This window comes from Symphodus melops (assembly GCF_947650265.1).
Source record: "Symphodus melops genome assembly, chromosome: 14".
NCBI classification, from domain to species: domain Eukaryota; kingdom Metazoa; phylum Chordata; class Actinopteri; order Labriformes; family Labridae; genus Symphodus; species Symphodus melops.
Window position 1 is genome coordinate 15,197,458 of NC_136704.1, and position 19,619 is coordinate 15,217,076.

The window sequence follows — 19,619 nt, forward strand, 5'->3', positions numbered from 1 at the left end:
GATCTGCAGCAAACGTTGATATCCTGGGATGTTTTGGATATCCAGCGTTTCTTTGTTGAAGTTTTTACAACACTTCCAAAAACTTTTTCTTCATTCCCACTGCCAACACTTCAGTCACACAGACACAGAAGCACGTATCTTTACACACACACACCTTCCAGATTCAAAAGTGAACCAAGTGGAGTCCCGTCCGTATCTGCGCAGGGAGCTGAGAGGCCACATGACGAGTTTGAGGCGAGCGTTGTGAATGTCCCACAGGTAGATGTTTTCATGGGTGATCTGCATGGTGCACTCTCCATAGATGTCCAGGTTTGGCGTGGGCATTAAGTACACATTGAAACGTTCTGCGAAGATAAAACTGCGGATTATTTCAGAAAGAGATCACAATGAAACATTTTTTTTCACTGACATATCGACAGTAGCCATGACACCAGTTTTCGTGGTCTACATATTGAAACTGTTTTTTTTTTCTATCTTGATGTAAATATTAAAAATATTCATATTAATCTAAGATTGAGCTCCATATTGACTGCTTTAGTCTGAATTCGTACAAACATGGGACCCTGAATCTCAGGTTTGATTGTAACAGTTCAAAATATTATTTTAATCTTAAAAACACACCATTTCAGATTTTGGTTTTGTCATCTCATCAGACAAATATTTGTATTTATGAGAATCGATCTATGACTTGCATGACAAATTATTCCGATTTTTTTATTTATTTATTTTTTCAGAAAAGATCCTTGTGGATGCAATTAAACCAAATGGCCAAAATTGCCCTCTGGGATGAATAATTTTTTTAAATCTAAGTAAATCTCACTTCAGTAGGAAACATTTTGACCAAAAGATTGCAACAGTACTTCTTTTCCACCTTTGAATCAAATATGTTGTGCATTCAAGCAGTTTAAAATGCACTTCATTGTCTTGGTCTACTGTACTCACTTTATAAACCAATTTTGCAGTATGTAGAGTAAAACAATTCTTGAGTGTGTACCTAACTATCCATTGTGCTGTGTTAGGATCAAGGAGCCAAGTCTGCCTCTTCACATTAAACCAACTCTCTGAGGCAGGCAGAGGAAAAGAAGAGGGGCAGAGGTCCCCATAATCTAAATTAGTTCTTACTAATTATGCTTAATGATTCAAAATAAGCCATGTGTCTGCAGTGGATAGGAAATGGCAATGTCATCGTGAGGCGTATTTTTAGGGACAGTGAAAATGAACTCTGATCTAATTATGTGCCCCTGCTGTTTGGGGAGGGCCACTAATTGAAACACCATCGAAGGCCCCAAGCTTCTTGTTTCATTCATTTATACAGGCAGCGGAGAGGGGATGGCTCTGTTTGTCTCTACAACACTGGAGCTCCGAACAGCAGGACTTGTGCCACAAGAGAAGGAAAAGGGATTGCATTTTTACAGTCGGCTGGTTCACCGCAGCACAGTCAAAACTTGTGTATTGATATGTTGAATAAACCGGCCCAGGTTATGCTGGAGAATGCAATTTCAGTTTACAGCTGCAGTGAAATAAAATGGGTCGAAATGACGGCAGATTCTTTTCAATGACTCGCCCTTTATACAACTTTAAACTGCTCTTCTTTGCTTGTTGCCTTTTCAATTTCCTCTGCGAGTTTACAAATTACACCGAGAATGAGGTCCTCTATGATCGCCGTGGCCGGTTGTCCGGACTCTTTTCCATTTCTATTTCCTGTCAGTGAAATATGTGGGGAAGCACATCTATTTCATATGGCGTCAGGAGCCATAATCTCATCCATCTCTGTGACAAGCTTCATTATGAGGGAAGCCAGTGATGCACAGCACTTCTCATTAGGACTGGAATAGAGCCCCAACCACAGCCTGTGACCTGTGCTCTAACACACACACAAAAAGGTTTCAGTCAACAGACACACACCCAAACGTACTTCAGAAGTTAAACCAACATATGCTAATGTAACTAAAGACGGTAACAGGGGACTTTTGGATCATGTATTGACAAAAACTGGCCCTAATTAGCTAGGCCTAATTGGACAGCCCTGTTCTGCTCCCTTAAACCTCTGAGGGCTTGGATGCATTAACTCATATGGGATTGTACTGCAACCGGTAAATGCTCAGTGGCGGGAGTGAGAGAGATTGACCCTGAATGGTTGTCTGTGTTAGCAGGGACTAATTGGGCACTCACCGTTCTGCTCCCGCTGTACCCCTGCTGCTAACAGGTCTGGCTCTCCCAAGCTGATGTCGTTGAGACGGCTGCCGAGGCACTCAACACACAGCAGCTTACACCATTCCTCGGCATCCAGCTCTGCACACGCAAACACAGCGTTGATGCATGTTAACGATGAAACACAAGCACACAAATCCCCTTTCATAACACTGCATGGATAATAAAACAACCTGTCAAAATGATACTTACACAACCACGCTGTCTTTACTGTGTTTGTAAATGCACAGGCCCATAAATTATCCGGTGGATTTAAGAGTAAAATTCTGCACATACAGGACACAAGCACAGCAAACAGTATCCAGGGGAGAGAAAAATCTATCTGATCGATTAGGTGTAGATTAAAAGAGGAGGTGGATTCTGCGAAAGTCGGCGAGGGATGAATACTAGGTTTCTCCTCCCCCCTTTGCCAATACTCAGTTCAAAGGCTGGACAATAAAAGTAGCTCTGCTAAAACAATATGACCACAGTTACAAACGAAACTGGTGATCATCTTCTAGTCAGACAATCAATAAGTAATTTTCCAAATTGTACAACTAGCTTGAGCTCGACTTTGAGAATTGGAAAGAAAATGTACTCATGAAATAAAGTAAGGAATACTTCAGAGAAGGCCTGACGACTTGTCAAAAGTAAAATGACAACTTTTCCTATCAAAGAACGCACATCAAAAATAACAAGCTGACAAACACCACAAGCTGATTAGCCTAAGTTAATTAAAAAGATTTAAAAATTTGGGACAGGCATCAACAAGAGACTAGCCTTTATTTATTCTCTTACAAAAAGTTGTGGCCAATAACATTGAGAAATACAATACATTAGTATATTTATACCAGAAAGAATATTTAACTTGTACAACATGAGGATGTTGAGAGAAGGAGAGACCCCATATTATAGCCTATGAAGCTGTAAACATATCGTAATGTCTTTAGTTGTTTAAGGCATACTGTATGTCACAGAATTACAATTTTGCACAAAAGATGTAGTATTTCCATCTCTAAAGACAGCACAGACAGAAGAGTGCTCTTTGGCCTTCCTGTCACTCACTGAGGTTTAAATGTCTTTAATCTTTATCCAAATAATCATGCAGGACACTCTGAGAGCATTAATGTGTAATGCACTTTATTCTGTCTTTCTTGAACAGATGTTGAAATTCATCTTTAATCTTTGTCTTGCTGACTTTTGCAACACTAAATGCATAAGGGGCCCTTTATTAAGACCTGTCTTAAGTTATCAAAACATGATGGTAATACTAGGTTAGTAAAAAGGACTGGGCCTTAAAAGAGGATGGGTTTTTATAAGAGGGTGTAAGGTATGTGTTGTGTCTTGTAATTTAATGAATACCTGAACCAAACCTATTTTGTCACAGGTGTTAGCTTGGCTAACAGCTGGCTATGGCTATCTTAGCTAAGATTGTGAGTGGGACATAAAACTGTTCTGGCTTCCTCCATTTCTGAAACAATTCTGCTTGCCTGTATTACTCACTGATAAGCATGCTATTTAGTGGGGTATTTTATTAATTACAATCAAAGAACAAAATACTGAGTTTACGGGATGTTAGCCTCAGAAACAAGGTGGTGGTAAGATATGGACAGCAACGTTTATCTCACCACCAAGATAGCAGCAGAGGAATACAGCTGGTTTGACTTCCTCTAATGTTTGAGGAAAATATGCCAGCTGAGCCTACTGATAAACATGTGATTTCTTAATTGTTTAATCCATACTACAACCAATCCATAAGAGGAGATGGAGTCTGGAGTTATATTATTGTTAAGCTAATCAGCTGTAAGCTATGGCATTAAAACAAGTATCAACACTCTCATGAAACTTGCGGTAATATGTTTGCTGTTTTGCAGCTAACATCAGTCTATTCCTTGAAGGTTCACAATATTTGTAATTGTGTAATATTAGGAAATAATCTGGAGAATTATGTTTATTTACTCTTCTTTAAACAGAACTCTCATCTTTAGGAACTAAGCTCTCAGTTATAGTTTAACAAGGCTGGCCCTTAGAGAAGGGAAGGCATTTATCATAAGACTGAGTTCTCTAATCGAACGCTAATTGGAGACAAATGAATTCATGTTAAATGTGAATGCCAAATTGCTTCCTGTTCAGTCAGAAAAAAAATTGTTTACAGTGTAGAGGATTTCCAATAGTCTTAAGTGAGCTTTTGGTTAGAGTTACTGAAGTATGAAATGAGCCAAATGCCGCAGTTGGTTATCGTTGAAGCTCTTTAACTCCAGGCTGGAATTCTGGGATATGAAGCTTACTATGACCAGTGATGCGTACAGAGACACATGTGGAAGAGCGGGAACAGCACAATAATGATAATATGTACGAAGGTAATTTAATTTCCCTTCATTCACCTCAAGCTAGCTTGGGTAATATCTAACAGACTGTTTGTCAGATCAACTTGGGTGTCCAATGGGACAGTTACATACAACTTTGCAGGGTGAAGGAAAGGTCTGCTGCTGCCTGAAGCACTTCATTCACACACAAAGAGAGAAGAAATAGAGCCACACACACACACACACACACACACACAGCAGCTCTGCACTAGTGACTCTAAAGTCCCATCATTTTAAGGCCAGGGAGTGTATGAGGATGTAAGAAAACAACAGGATGATGTTAGAGGAAAAGGAGACACAAGAATTGAATCAGGTGAGGATGCGTTGTCCTTCCTGATTACAGAAACTGCCGGCGGTTAAACGGACTAATACAATAACGCTGTCTGGACCTAATTCCGCTGTGGAATCTCAGACATTGATGCGATATCAATCTGCAGGTCACACTCTGTTTTTATCTCTGTGTTGTGCATGTTTGACGGATGCTCTCAAAGCACACAGCTGTCAAAGAATGTGAAAACTAAAAAAAGTCTTTTCTTCAGTTCCTTGTTTCGTTGACAGCACACTAAACAGCATGACACTGCTTGGGTCGAAACACCATTAGGTTATTTTTTTAAAAATAGAATATGGAGGGATGTCATTAGCTTAATGATTATATTTTCCTTTTTAAAAAGAGCACTTTAATAGAATCTGTATTCTATGGATGAAGTTGGAGTTGTATCCTTGGATGCACTTCTACGTTCTGCCTGGTGAGGTTTTCAGATCCAAACTCAAATTGATATTGATATTGCTGAAGTGTTGCATGCCAAATTAGCTCTCATGTAATCTCTATTTACAGGTTATACATAAAAATGTGCACTTGGGGGTCCTAATTTAAGGATTGTTCTGTTTTCCATTTCAAGAAAGGACAAATCAGGCTTAAATGTATGCAGGAAAAACAGTCCCAAGATAGCAAAAGCAGGAGGAACTAATTTCACTGCAATGACATTAGCTCCCATCAGTGTTAATCCAACAATGATTCATTTCACTCTATAAACAGATATTTGCATGCAAGTAAAGTCAATACCAGAAATGTCTACTTGATGCCTAATGCTGTGTTGCTACAACCAACTTTCCTGACTTTTTTTCCTCCTGAATATGGAAACAAGTTCAGACCTGAAGTAAGTTGCATTTTTACATTTTACAAATCTGCATCAGGATGCCGTTATTTCAAGACATTTTCAACCCATTTATTTCAAGTAAATAACAAGACATCTGGTTCCTTTTTAAGACAAATTAGCTAGAGCGAAGCCTCTTTGTCACGTAATATTTACAGTTAAATTGGGATTCACCAGAAACAGAAGTGCAGGCGTTTTTTTTCTGTGGATGTAATGACCTACGAAAAAATGGCGTTTACTTGCAGATAGCATCCTAGAGGAGATAAATTCTCGTTGTTATTGATCTGAACACACAGTCACTTCTCAAGTTGCTAATTGGAGTGTAAACCATGTAGCACACAGAAAAGGATGTCCACTGGCTACACCAGAATTACTGAGAAATTGGCCATAATTCCCAGAGGTGTAGATCAACATCAGATGGTAGCTGATGGCTTCTAAGATTGACGCTTAGGTAACCTGAAACAGCTTGACCGGACACATTTTGCTTTCAAATAGTTTTACGACAACATATCAACATAGTTTTGCAGTTTTCTCCCTGAAATTGATCATTATTTAATGAGTCACATTAATATCACATATGTTTATTTTTTACTCAATGTTCTTTTGAATAAGGGGTGTAAATGTGTGTAGGAAGTGTAGGACTATGGGAGGTCTGTGGACATACAGTGATATAGACATGATGGTGTGAGGGGGAAGGCTTGAGGAATGGAAATGAGCCGAGAGAGAGAGAGAGAAAAGAAGGAAGAAAGAAGTGAGTGATCATGGGAAACGGCGTAAAGGCAAGAGAGAGTTCACTGCTTTTAGTTCAATAATACTTCCCTTGAGCTTTCCTGCTACTCTCCATCAAAAGATATTTGATCATATGTCGGCACACATCCACAAGGCGGGAGTCAAGACAGAGATCTTCATCCTTTTCTTTTTAAGGATGCAAAGGTATCATTTTGCCTCTGGTCTCCTCTATACATCCAGTTCCACCAAAAGAACACGCCACCCATGTGCAGATCAAGCACCTCTTTGGCTTCCTGTCCACGTATTAGAGGCAATCTCTATTGTTACAGTCTGTAATTGGGTTGAAACACACTGCAAACGATGCCCAATATCATTTTTCATACCTGCAGTATGAAAATCAATATTTCGGAACAGATCCTCCCACTTCTTAATATAGCGGCAAATGAGCATCACTTGGCTCATCTCCAATTCTCTGCTGCCTCTTTCACCTCTCACTTTCTCTTTCTGCCTCTCACTTCTGATTCTTCCTCCACTTCTTGAAAAACTTTCCTCAAACCACCCCTTCACTTTTCATTTGCATGTAAAAAAAAATTAAAAAATAATGCCTTCCGCCATCCACTTCAGCCGAGAAAGATGAATTTTGAATGGGAGGGAGGAAAGGCACTTACCCGATTCACAGGCAAATGTCTTGGATGTTTCGTCACAGAAGATGATGGCCACAGCGTGCTTTTTTGTCTCCCGCGGCATCCGGGTAATGTTCTTGATGTTATGGAGCTCAGTGATCTAGGAAGGGGAGAGCGGCAGAGAGCACATTAGCTTGAATGAACAGAGGCAGCAGGAGCAGAAGCAGCAGTAGGGCTTAAGTGCCATCATGCACTGCTTCGCTGAAAGTGCAATAGTAGTTAGAGGCTTAGCATATAAAACAGGGCTAAGTTAAATAGAAATGTGGGTGATCTTTAGGGATGAATAAATAGTAGAAGTTTTCCTGATGATTACTTAAAGCTCTTTACAGCTACAATATCTGCTTCTTCCACCAAGTTGTAATACAGTATGAAGCATGCAATGCATTGCTTGTTATTGTAAAAGCACTCTATGATGTGGCCTGGTACTCATTCTGTATAGCACTACATCCTCTGCTCAAGCACTCTCCTTGAGCCTTCTGTTTCAGTCAGTAGCGAGGAGTGAGATCAAAAGCATCTAAATCACTTTACCACAAGATTGATCGTGAGTGGAAAAAAAAAAAGATTACATTTAATTGAATATCACCTGCATTTACAGGCCATTTTGTTCCCTGTGATCACTCTGCCTTGGAGATAAGGCCCATTACATTATTGTAGTCCATTGTGTGCTAACTGTGGGCCCTTTGCCAGGCTGTTGGGAATGAATTATCTGGGCTCACTGCCCGTATAGTAAAGCTGAACTGTATGAGGTTAAAAGAGCAGACCTAATAACACAGTCAACATATGTGGAATACAGATTTCTTTGTTCGATAACATCATACGTAATAAATTCAACCTCTATCTGATATTACAGTACCTGCTCAGCATTCAACACTGAGAGTGGTATTAAACAATAAGGATATCAGAATCCATGCAAGGAAATGGGGAAAAAAGAAAAGGAAGCTATGGATAGATAGCAGATATTTTTTTTGTATTTGTTATTTCTATCCCCCAGAAAGATAGTATCTTAATATTTCATATGAGACGAGGTTATGTTTTTCTCCTGTGAAGACAGTATATATTTGTCCGCAGGCGGGCTATTCATACATTTAACTGACACTGAGAAAGCCTCAACCGTGGGAATTTCTGAGCTGTGAATTCCACCAGCCTCTTATCTTTTTCTCTGTTTGTGTATATGTGTGCATGTTTCAGTCTCTCTTCATGTCTATATGTGTGTAGCTGTGTGTCTAGGGGAGAGGGTTTGGGTGCGTTCCCAGCCCAAGGCACAAGAGTCCAAGCAAAGTGAATCATCTGTGATGAGGCCTATTCCTCATCTGCTCTTCTCTACTTTCTTTTCATGTATTCAAAGTTGTGAGTTAAATCCAATATTACGAAGACGAAAAGTTCACTGCTAGCTTGCAGCTTTTTGAGGCTGTGCCAGCAGAGGTTGGCCGGTATGTTCACGTCAGCTGGTTAAATTAATCTAAGTGACAACGCTAATGTGATTATTTTTGGAAGGTATAATGTTGACCATGTTCACTTTCTGAGTTCAGCATGCTAAAATGTATTTATTTATTTATGCTAACTAGCATAACACAAAATCATTAGTTTGGCAAGTATTGAGCGACCTTAGTGCAGCTGTTCTGTACAAGAATTGAGCTTAGACGCACCAGTATGCTCAAATGTTAAAAACTACAATGCTAACATGCAAATGGACAGCAGATTTAAACTATTACAATAGGCTAGTTACTCTCTTAGAGAAATAAACAACTCAGGCTAACAGTAATATTATTGACTAAGCAAGAAGTTGTAAATCAAAATAATGGATAAGCAGACATTTTGACTCGATGATGATGGGAGATGAAAGTTAAGACTGCAAACTTCTGGATGGGACATGAGTGTCTGAATGCCTTTTATAGATATGGACATCATGGGGAGCATACATGTCAGAACAAAATTTCAATCTATTCAACTGTAGTAAGAAATATATTTCCCTCAAGTGTTAGACTAACCAAAGTGTATGTGGCTAAAATCAACCTGTAACCTCTGAAGCTGAAAGTCCACACCAATCTTTCAAAAACTGCAATTTTTGGACTGGCTGCTTTAGCTTGCTCCAAAAGGGACAACTGTACATAAAAATCTATATAAAAATAAAAAAAAAGTTACAAAAGTTTAGTCTCTCTTGCTTCGTTTCTCATTCATGAGAATTGAAGGGTTTGAATCGAGTGTGCCAATTTAAGTTAAACAAGCTTTCTTACTGTAGCTGTTTTAGACCGTATGCTGACAGATATATAATCTCTGATCAGTAACATTAAAAACAATATTTTGCTGTGGGAAACACTGACGTGAGCCAGATTAGCACAACTTTTATAGCATAAAATTTCTCTCAAGCTCAACCTTTTAGTCAGAACCTCTGGCTCCAGAGTTTTATAAGGTCTGTGGCTTGAACTAGCAATGTCTTTGCTTTTCCAGTTATTTCCACTTTTTGCACATTATATTTAGGCCTTTAAATACAGCTCCATCTTTTCACTTTATCTGCCTCTGCCAGGAGCTCAGGAAAACTCTAGATATGTAGCACACAGGAAAACAACTTTTCACAGGGCTAAAAATAATGCTAAAAATTATTCAGGGATTGTCTTACTGTGTGGACCAGTGCGTGTCAGAAAGAGAGAAAGGCATACAAAAAGACAGAGTGGGGGTGAGGGGGATATGGAAAGAGAAAGAGGAAAAAAAAAAAAAACTAAATCCCCATTGTGTTGATTCTGTAAATCAGCCACCATTGCAGCCTATTTCCTCCCAAAGCACTGCAGCGTTGAATGAAGCCCTCAGACGGGACCTTTCTTGATCTTTGTGGCGATGCATTACCAGGTGCACTGGTGCATGTGCGCACTCATCGCTCACTCCAGAGCTTGCCGTATGAGATGCCTCTGAGAGGGGGGTTACAGCCACACTGGATGCCTCGAGTGACAGCATGATGCAGTAGGCAGGGAGACGCTTCATTCACAATACATGGGTGATATAGAAGCAGCAAGCGTTGAAAATAGCATCTACCGAGCTTGTACTTGCAAGGTACTTGGAACTATACAAAAATAAAAAAGACTCCACAGATTCGGAGAAATCCCCAACTTAATTCATAGTCACATAGTTCCTAAATCAGCCCTGAAACTGCAGTCATGTATGGGAAACCTGGTGTCAAAATCCCATATCAGTCGCTGTTATCTCCTCTCAATAATATAAACCCTGTGTTCACACAGCTACTCCTTTCACTTCATCTCCTCTAACCATAACAATGAGCCTTAATTGGAGTATTTCAAATAGCTTAAGAGGCAATTATCTGTATTATACTGTAGTCCAGATTATTACTTTAGCAAGGGAGGGGGGAAAGGCCCCCGAGAAAAGGATAAAGTAGCAAAAAGTTTCTTAATAGATCCTCAACTCTATCTTCTGTAACCAAAATATAAAATGTTTTATATGGGGATGAAAGCAAGGTTCTTGGAAGCAGTGTGTTTTACAGTTCAGTGCTTAGAGAGAGCATTTTATTCTGTACGGTAAATATTTATGCTTCTCTTTTTCATACAAGAATCCACCAACTTTAAGTTACTAAATTTCATCATTAACTACTGCTTTAAAAGGCAACTTCTCATGCTTGGAGACCATTGGTGTCAGATTTTAACAGCTAGCTACTCAAAGCCCCTGCGAGGAACTTTTTGTTTGTGATGATTTTGGTGCCCCCTGTGGGATTAGTATTCTCTGACAAACTTTATTTTAAAAGCATATCGTGCAACTCACAATTCATTTGTTTTGGCAGTGTGCTGTTCATCGTCTCATCTGACACCTACCAGGGGTGATAGGCATATAATATAGGGTTAGTGAGAATAAAAGTGTGTGTGTGTGTGTGTGTGTGTGTGTGTGTGTGTGTGTGTGTGTGTGTGTGTGTGTGTGTGTGTGTATATAATATTTCAGAGTTTAGATTTCTAGTTCTTGTTTTAGTTCTCATTTTCCCCAGTGTTGCTCGCTTCCCTTGTGTTTCTTTAAATGTTTTTCAGTTCAGTCTTTGGTGTTTCCTGTTTTATTGTTGTAATTTGCTATCCTTGTTTCTCTGTGTATTGTAACGTTCTTGAGTTCTGTGTGTCGTCAGTGTTTCCTGTTTTATTTTGTAGTCCTGGTCCTTAGTGTTGTCTTGATTCCTCTCTGTGTTTTCCTCCTGTCTTGATTACGCTGATTGTTCTCAGCTGTGTCTCGTTGGTCTCACCTGTGTTTGATTACCCTGTGTATTTAGTCTGTTTTTCCCTCTGTGTCAGGTCATTGTTATATGTGGCTCCTGTCCTTTGCTCTTTTCTTATGTTCCTGCTCCTGTTAGATGTGATACCCCGTGGCTCCCTGTGTTTTTTTGACGTTTTGGATTTATTTTTGAGTAGTAAGTTTTTGTTTTTGCCTTTTTGTTAAAATAAATATTTTTGTTTGCTTTCTGCAGTTGGATCCACTTCCTTTGTTTTTCAACCCACTTGACATTATGAATCTTTTGGGACCATCTACAGGAAATTAAATGTGAATAAGTGTTGTATTATCCTCATATCAGGTTTAGTTTTGGCTAACTGAAATGGCTGTCTGATAGTGATGTTCTATAAAAAATCAGTGTGACCAAATCTTTAGCAATTAAACTCCAGAGATTATGAGTATTGTTGTCTGATTTCATAGCAATCTGTTCACTTCATTTTCTCTTGTTAAGATCGACCAAAGATTGGACTGACATCAGTTTCTTTTTGCCTGAACAATATTGTCACACATGTAGATTAGGTGCATTGCTGGTGAATAAATACTGTAGTTTACTATAATACAATGTCACCTTTATGTTTCATGTAGCTCCAGAAACGACAACCTTTACAGACTTTAATTGTTTCTATTTTCACTTTGATTTTAGTGGCATTTTCTAAATCTTGACTCTTTTTTTTTTAAATTATTATTTAAGTGTATAATGTCAACATGTACTGCTGGGAAACATAATTAGACTTTCACATTTTTTTCACACGTTTAATAGACTGATAACTGTATTAACTGAGACAATAATTGGGAGGAAAAAAATTAAGGATGTTTTTGTTGTTTGTTTCAGCTGTGTGTTTACCTTGTGGAAGCTCCTGAAGTATGCTGCCTTTTCGTCTGGGTACTTCTCTAAACGTCGGGGTCCTTTACTGGATGCTTTCTTGAACACCAGCCAACACCTCCGGAAAATCTGACAACAGAGAGACATGACAGCCCTGTTACTGAAGAAAACCCACAGAAACACATTGAGGTAACCAAAGATACAAACTGAAGCAAACCACAGGATCCCTGTCAGGGCAGGTTGATTTAACCCGAATAAATAGACACATAGGACTCAACATGACAGCATATTAACAGCACAGACAAATTAGCTCAGAGTAAAAGAGGAAGAGAAATCAATGCAAACTGCTGTCCAAGAAAGTGCATATCACCCATTTAAATCGAGAAATAAACACTCTTAACAAGCTGAGAATGTTCTTTCATCATGAACCTTAATATAGACTGAGTGATTGTTTGTTCTTTTTATTTGTCCTTTTTCTCATGTATCTGCTACTTAAAAAAGACAAAATGATGTTAGCTCTCCTTAAACTGGATCTTTGAAAACAAAGTCCTATCCTGATGATACACTAAAGAATACTGTTAGCAATGTCAGTTTGAAAGTAAAATCCCCAAAGAGAGTATTGGGAAAAGAAAATCTAATCAGTATGCCCTATTGATCAAATGCCTCTTAATGCAACAAAATGGGTATTTCATTCAAACGTTATTATCTCATGCTATATGATTTTGTTTATTGACTGTAGTTATCAGAAAGGTCTGTTTATGACTGAGGATTCTATTATAATGAGTCACTGATTTCTTTATATTTTCATCTCCTTGTTATTGGCTCAGTGGCTGTTCAGAAAACACATTTTCTCACAAAGGACTGAAAAGAAATCCTACTCCCTGTCATGCATCCTTTTAAAAGACTTATACGGGATATTTGGAATGACTTGACAGGCCAATGAAAGATGTAGGACAGCATGGAGAGACGCTGGAGTTTTCTGACACAGTACTTAGCAAAGTAATATGTCAGCTTCAACTGAGTTTTCCACTTGAACATTGTTATGAATCTGGACTACTGTTTAAGGACTACGTGGAAAGCCACATGACAGTAAATTATGTATTTACACTGACAAGTTGACGTTCAAAATAATAAATAATTGCACAAGCAAACTGTAGATTAAATAATATACAGCACCAAATTATTTAAACTAGAGGTTAAATCCAAAAGGTCGACATGACATATACTATACTCAATTCAAAGGTGTCAAGATTCACATCGGTACTCTTAAAAAATGAGCCGCAGTAGTATGAGTGTCAGCAGCTGTAGAGCGGAGGTGGTTGGATGTAACAAGCAACAAGCCAGTTTGAAGCCTCGCTCGCCAAAACGTGTGCAGCCAGATAAATTACGAGGTGCATTGGTGTTTTCATGAAGAAAAGAAAAAAAAAAAGGAATCTCTGTCAGTCTCATTTTGTATAATGAATCGTGAGATAATTGTGTCGTAAACCCAGCATCGCGAATCGTATCGGGAGTTGAGTGAATCGTTACATCCCTAACTAGGAGTGATAGGGGGAAATACCACAGTGAGGTCAATCTTTTGCACACTATCTCATACTAAATTCAACCAAAATAAATATTCTGTAAAAAAAAAAAAAAAGCCAATATTAGTGTTATTGGCTTCGAATTCTTAAAAACAATATGTGAACTGCAGAAATCTAAAAAACATTCACCTACAGTCAAATCAACCAAAGCAACACCTTTCAGGCTACAATATGTTAAATACAATTTAAAAATCTATTTATAGTTGTCTGTCTGAGAGCAGTTAAACGGCACTTTGCAGTCATTAAAAAGCTTTGAACTTCAATGCATGATGGTATGCTGCATGTCCAATATATTGCATGTAAAGTGGCCATTGGTTGTACACTACTTTTCACAATGCATTGTGGGAGTCCACTATATAGGTTTGATGACGCTCACTCAGGATTTAAATAGAAATGGTGTTTTCATTATATAGTTAAGTATAAATATAATACAGTAGTGGGTCAGAGCTGTTATGTCACCGTCAGAGGGAGTGGAAGGTTCAGTCAGTGTTTTGCTCTTGTTTGAGTGTATGTGAGTCCACAGAATCAACAGAAGAACATGTTTAAATGGTTTGCTCGCCATTTAGTTTCTCAGTGTGTTTGATGGTACTGGGTATCCCGCCCCCAACCCCAACAACCAACCAGTCACTTGCAATGCTTGTTGTAATCCCTCTGGGATGACTAAGAAACTCCCACACCACATTTTGAGTCCCAATCCTCCTAAACCTCATGACACAAAAGGACAGATACACTCCAGCTTCAGGCATTAAGTTGACTTTCAGAATATCATGTTTAAAGCGTTTTACAGCCAAAATAGCTCGTTAAAAAAACTGCACTTCTGTTCGATCTTAAGAACTTAATAACTGAATCCTGGTGTAATGCGCTTGCTTTTATGAACTCTGTGAAGTAGCCCACTGATCTGTTTTTTTTTTTCTTGCAACAAAATGTGAACACACACCTACACACACATACACAAACTGTCTCAGTGTGTAGTGCAGCAGATTACTGTGCATTGTATTGATTACTGGACCAAAGCCTGGCCCATCTGCATGCTAAAGATGACACAAATACATCCGACTACTTCAAGGTCAAATCCTTAAGGGGGTATATGAACAAAGACAAACACATACGAACACATAAAACACTAACCAAAGGATTTCTTAGCTCTTCTCACAGATCAGCTACATTCAGAAGTATGTGTATGTTTCCTCACACCTCAATGTTGTCATTGTAACAGTGCATGTCGCAATTTATGGTATGATTTCTGCTTTTCTACCATTTATACAATTCAAAAAGTAAACTCTAAACCCCACATTTTGGAAAAACACAACAGCAGCATCTCTGAGGATCAATTTTTAAAAGCTTTAGAAATCGTTCAATCTGTTCTATTTTATAATTCCACAACTACACTCATAAAGCACTTGGAAAAGCCCGAATTTAAAAAAAATAAAAATCCTTCTCACAAAGGCAGTATCAAGGTGTTAAAATGTAGACAGAGCAGGGCAGTAGATAAGCAGAGGAGGTGTGATGGGATGGACAATAGGTTATGAGTCCTATGTGGCTGCCCATCTCTAATAATGGGACCCTTCTATTTCCTGCTGGAGACAGGCGCTATCACTCTGTCTGATGTATGATTGCCCTGGGCCTCATGGTTGTGTTAGGGAACCATGGATGTACGATTAATTTGTTTACTCATCTGGTGTACTTCATAAAAGGCCCACTGAGTTTGAACTTGGCACTCTGCAGTAATTGACTAGAGTGGATCCCTAGGTCCTTATCGGTCTGCCTTGATGGGCTTCCATTCTAGTTAAGTGTTGCTGAGGCCCATTATAAACAGCAAGCTACACAGAATGCACACCCTCTAATGCACCGTCTCTAGACCGTCCACAAAATGTTTTCACGCAGTACGGAAACAAGAGACGTGATAAAATCTTCGCTAATTTCTTACAAAAAAAGACACATTTACAAATGAATCAAAACTGCAGTATAGACAGAAATAAAAACATATGTGCATCCCTTTTGTCACTGACCGTTATCACATTTCCGACTATCAACCACAAAAATTAAAGCTAGCCTTAATTCCACTTTGAGAGCTTGAGTTAAAGCTATGCTGCCTACTTGCCGCACACAAAGTAATCCACCCTCGGAGTGCTCAGATTAAGTAATTACACCAGCACAAAAGCAAGCTCAGTGAGATAGCTTGTGCATAATAAGAACTAGGGGGTATGAATGGAGGTACTGTATGAATGGCTTAATTTTGCCTGTTCCACGCTTGTCAATGCTTTGTCAAGGCAGTTCTATTCTCTGGCTGCTGGTGGGTCAGATTCAGAAACACTCTTCCACTGATTGTAATTATACAGACATGAATGAGACTCTCTGGTGGTTTGGTGCAACTCATTTAATGCCAGAGCAGAGTATAACACACTATTTGGTATTGCAAACCAAGTCACCAGTTCCAGGATAAAACAAAGATGTGTTTTTACTTTTACATGTCATCTGATACTGTCTGAAAGCAGTCCCAAGATCATCCTGCGAGTTACCTTTGGCCTATCAGGTAGGCATTCCAAAGCTTTATCTCCACAGTTAAATATCCAATGCAAAAAGCAAACAACAAACCAAAATGGATTTGGCATGTTGACAGAGGCAAAATGGCAGGCTTATGGCCAAAACCAATACTGCCTTTGACTTTGATTGTGCAGAGGCTTGGCAGGCCAACCTTATTCTCTACAGCCTCTGTTATTCCGTTTCCTCCACAACACATCCAAATGGTCCTGTGATTGACTGATTTTTTTTTAAGGTCCTTTTGTTTGATTTCTATCCACAACTTCCTGCTTTTTAAATTGATCAAATCCCATTACCATTCATTGTCATTCAAATTAATTATTTGAATAAGGTAAGAAATTTGTAAAGCTCCTAAGAATGCAGATAAAAAAATAAAAAAAATCATTGAGATACACTTTTAGAATCGTGTAATAGGCCCTGTAAACGGTAGGAAATCAGAGCTGTAACTGGGGACAGTGGTGCTCGACCAGCAAAGCAACAACTTTTGACTAACAAAACGGAAACTCAACCAGTATAGGAGTAAAATGTTTTTGAGTTATGATAGTCATTGATCCAATTGAAATGGTTAAATCAGAGTTTAGATGTGTTGAAGAATGAAAACGAATTATAAAAGCTTGCTTGAAAATGCAAGATTTGTGTTTGTCTATTTGTACAAACTAAAATTGTCAAGTCTGCTAAAAATCAAATTTCACCCTGATATTCTGAAAAAAAACAATGCCATAGTTTGTGTAAATCATGAAGAAAAAATGGCTGGTTGAAAGAAGTTGATTTGTTAAAATCCAAACGTGCCTCAAGGTATGTTCCAAGTGAAAGTTAATATCAGGCTATCTGGCAAGTGTCCTAGGGGTAGGTGTGATATAATTACATTTCATGGCTGGTTCCTCTCCCCGATATCTTCACTGCCAGATGGACACGTAGGAGATGGGTTAGCATGAGTTTTTGAAAATTTAAAAAAATATATATATGAACTGGTTGAATTGAGAACACAGATCATGTGTGGCTATAAATGGTATTTTGGCACAACCATCTCCACCTGGCATGGAAGCATTAAATGACTTTATTTGACCGTGACTCCAATCTACCTGACTGCATGTGGAGGTCTGAGAATGAACAGAATTGACTCTGAATGACTCGATTGAAATCCACAAATTACAAAAGATTGATTTCGCCATTTTGTATTTTGTAATTAAGGGGTCTATTTCTTGGAACAAAATGAACTCTTAAGGAGCTTTTCCATAGGCCTACTTTACTAATGACTAATGAGTAAAATGCTTGTTAGACGTTAGTTAGAGAGTGCTGTCTCGTTTGCAATCGCACACATCCTTCATTCAGCAGTGCAAACGGACAACTTCCACCTTCTCAGCACTTCTTCATAATGAAGGCTTAAATATAGCCTCAAAATGCAAGTCTCTTGAAAACCAAATAATTCATTTGATCCACTGATTAAAATGGTATTTTCAGTGAAAGGAAGTACCAGCAGGTCAGGAGGATCACGAGAAATAAGGAACCTTACGTCAAGATTAAAAGAAATACTTTTATTGTGTATTAATTTGAATTCAAGCAGGCAGGATGAGTCCACAGGGCCATTGGAATCCAAATGAGATGAGTTCATTAAAATTTAACACTTCATTAACACAATCTTAGAATGATTTATTAAAGAAAATCCTTTTTTTTAACAGACTTGCCCATGATTTTGCATTGTAAATGTGTGTGCACATAAGCATGTCCACATTTCTGTATCCTCTAAAAAACAAATATCCATTGCTCTGCTATATACGGTTAAGTTGCTATTATATGTGCTTGTCAAACTCACCACCTTATTCTAAATGTTAAGAACTTGAATGTACCCAACATTCACATATCAAATACCAAGCAGAGGCCATTTTTAGCATCAAAAAACGGAGGCATATCCAAATCCTTCAAATATCTGTGTGCAGTCGCTCTGATTTAGGTTTAACCTGTTGACGACAACTGTGACAAGAGAGTCTACGTTCCAAAAATGGAATCCAAAAAATCCCAGTAAATGTGATTTTAAATATAGAAGCCTTTCACCTAGACGTAGAAGTATAAACTACTTGATATTCTGTTTACACCTTTGCACATCATATTTTGAGAAAATGAAAACCAATGGCATTTTGGAGGTCTATCGTTTTAGGACGCTCGAAAAAAAACTACCCTATAATATTTATCATTGTAATACAATAATCCCAAACTAAACCTAAACTATATGTAATTTGTATTTTTTGACAATTTTGCTGCATTGGGGGTGGCGTTGGTCATATTACATCAGTAAAGCATTTGTGAAATGAGAATTGTAATTTTTTTTTGAAAAATTAAAAATACGTCTCAAATAAAAGTCTTACTTTTTTTTCGCTTTAATCTTCCAATTTACATATAGGGCATTTCGAGAGACAGCACAGGGTCTACTTAAATGTTTACATACTGTAACATATAGGCTGCGTATTCTCATATTATGGTTAGGACCCGGGTTCACAAAGTGGGAACCAGGATGTTCTTTATAGCCTATACTTCATCAAAAGAAATTTAATCAATTTTGACCCCATCAAGGATTTTAGAAACTTATTATCAATGCAAATGTGTCAGTCAACTGAAACAAAAATAAGGAAACCTACAAATTTAAGTCACAAAAAATCTGAAACTTAAACCACAAATTAACTCAATCATCAGAATGTGTTCAAACTGAATGAGGTGGTTTGAAACTATTACCATCCTCACTATCCACGTATTACGTGTTTCTCCTGAATCTATAATAAGACATCTTAAGTATTTCTGGGTCAATCTCGACATGCATTCGAAGGCTTCTTGAAGGACAGTAGTTTCAGGACCAATAAAACAAAGGTCGAAACGGTTTCATGCTAAACTGTATCTATAAAAGTGAGGCTAAGCTCGTTATCCCTGTAAGCTCTCTTCCATGAAGAACAGTCGTGAAATCAGTCGTAGAAAACTGGAGAACGAGGATAGAACGAAATAATTAGAGTTGTATGCAAACTGGGAGAACCAGCTTGAAGTGCTCAATTCTTTGATTACAATCGCAGCATCAAGTGAAATCAACTCTGAAAAGGCTTCAGAGTGTCTGGGGCAAATTTGAATCCCACTTCTTTAAAATTACCTTTTCAAAAGTGCGACCCCTGCATTGTGACTGACCTTGAGCAAACGCATTCATTTGAGAGGTAAAAACTCCTCGGGGAGTTTTCATTTTGCCGTAATTGTGAAGGTTTCTTCTCAAATGTATGAATTATCTGTATTTAATGAGCACAACCCAACGGATCCTGTATACG

At 38.3% G+C, this 19,619-nt stretch overlaps 1 protein-coding gene and 1 long non-coding RNA gene across 2 annotated transcripts in view; one reads left to right on the top strand and one right to left on the bottom strand.

Annotated features, from left to right (window-relative positions):
• Positions 1 to 19,619, bottom strand: part of dok6 (docking protein 6) — a 52,047-nt gene that overhangs the window by 14,417 nt on the left and 18,011 nt on the right. Inside the window, exons 2-5 of the mRNA XM_079361675.1 lie at positions 12,221 to 12,328; positions 7,108 to 7,222; positions 2,173 to 2,292; positions 155 to 344 (exon numbers count right to left, since the gene is read on the bottom strand). Of these exons, the coding sequence (XP_079217801.1) occupies positions 155 to 344; positions 2,173 to 2,292; positions 7,108 to 7,222; positions 12,221 to 12,328 (533 nt within the window). The remainder of the gene's footprint in view (positions 1 to 154; positions 345 to 2,172; positions 2,293 to 7,107; positions 7,223 to 12,220; positions 12,329 to 19,619) is intronic.
• LOC306835242 overlaps positions 16,243 to 19,619 on the top strand; it is a 37,024-nt gene continuing 33,647 nt past the window's right edge. The window contains exon 1 of the long non-coding RNA XR_013780596.1: positions 16,243 to 16,312. This is a non-coding gene — a long non-coding RNA (uncharacterized lncRNA). The remainder of the gene's footprint in view (positions 16,313 to 19,619) is intronic.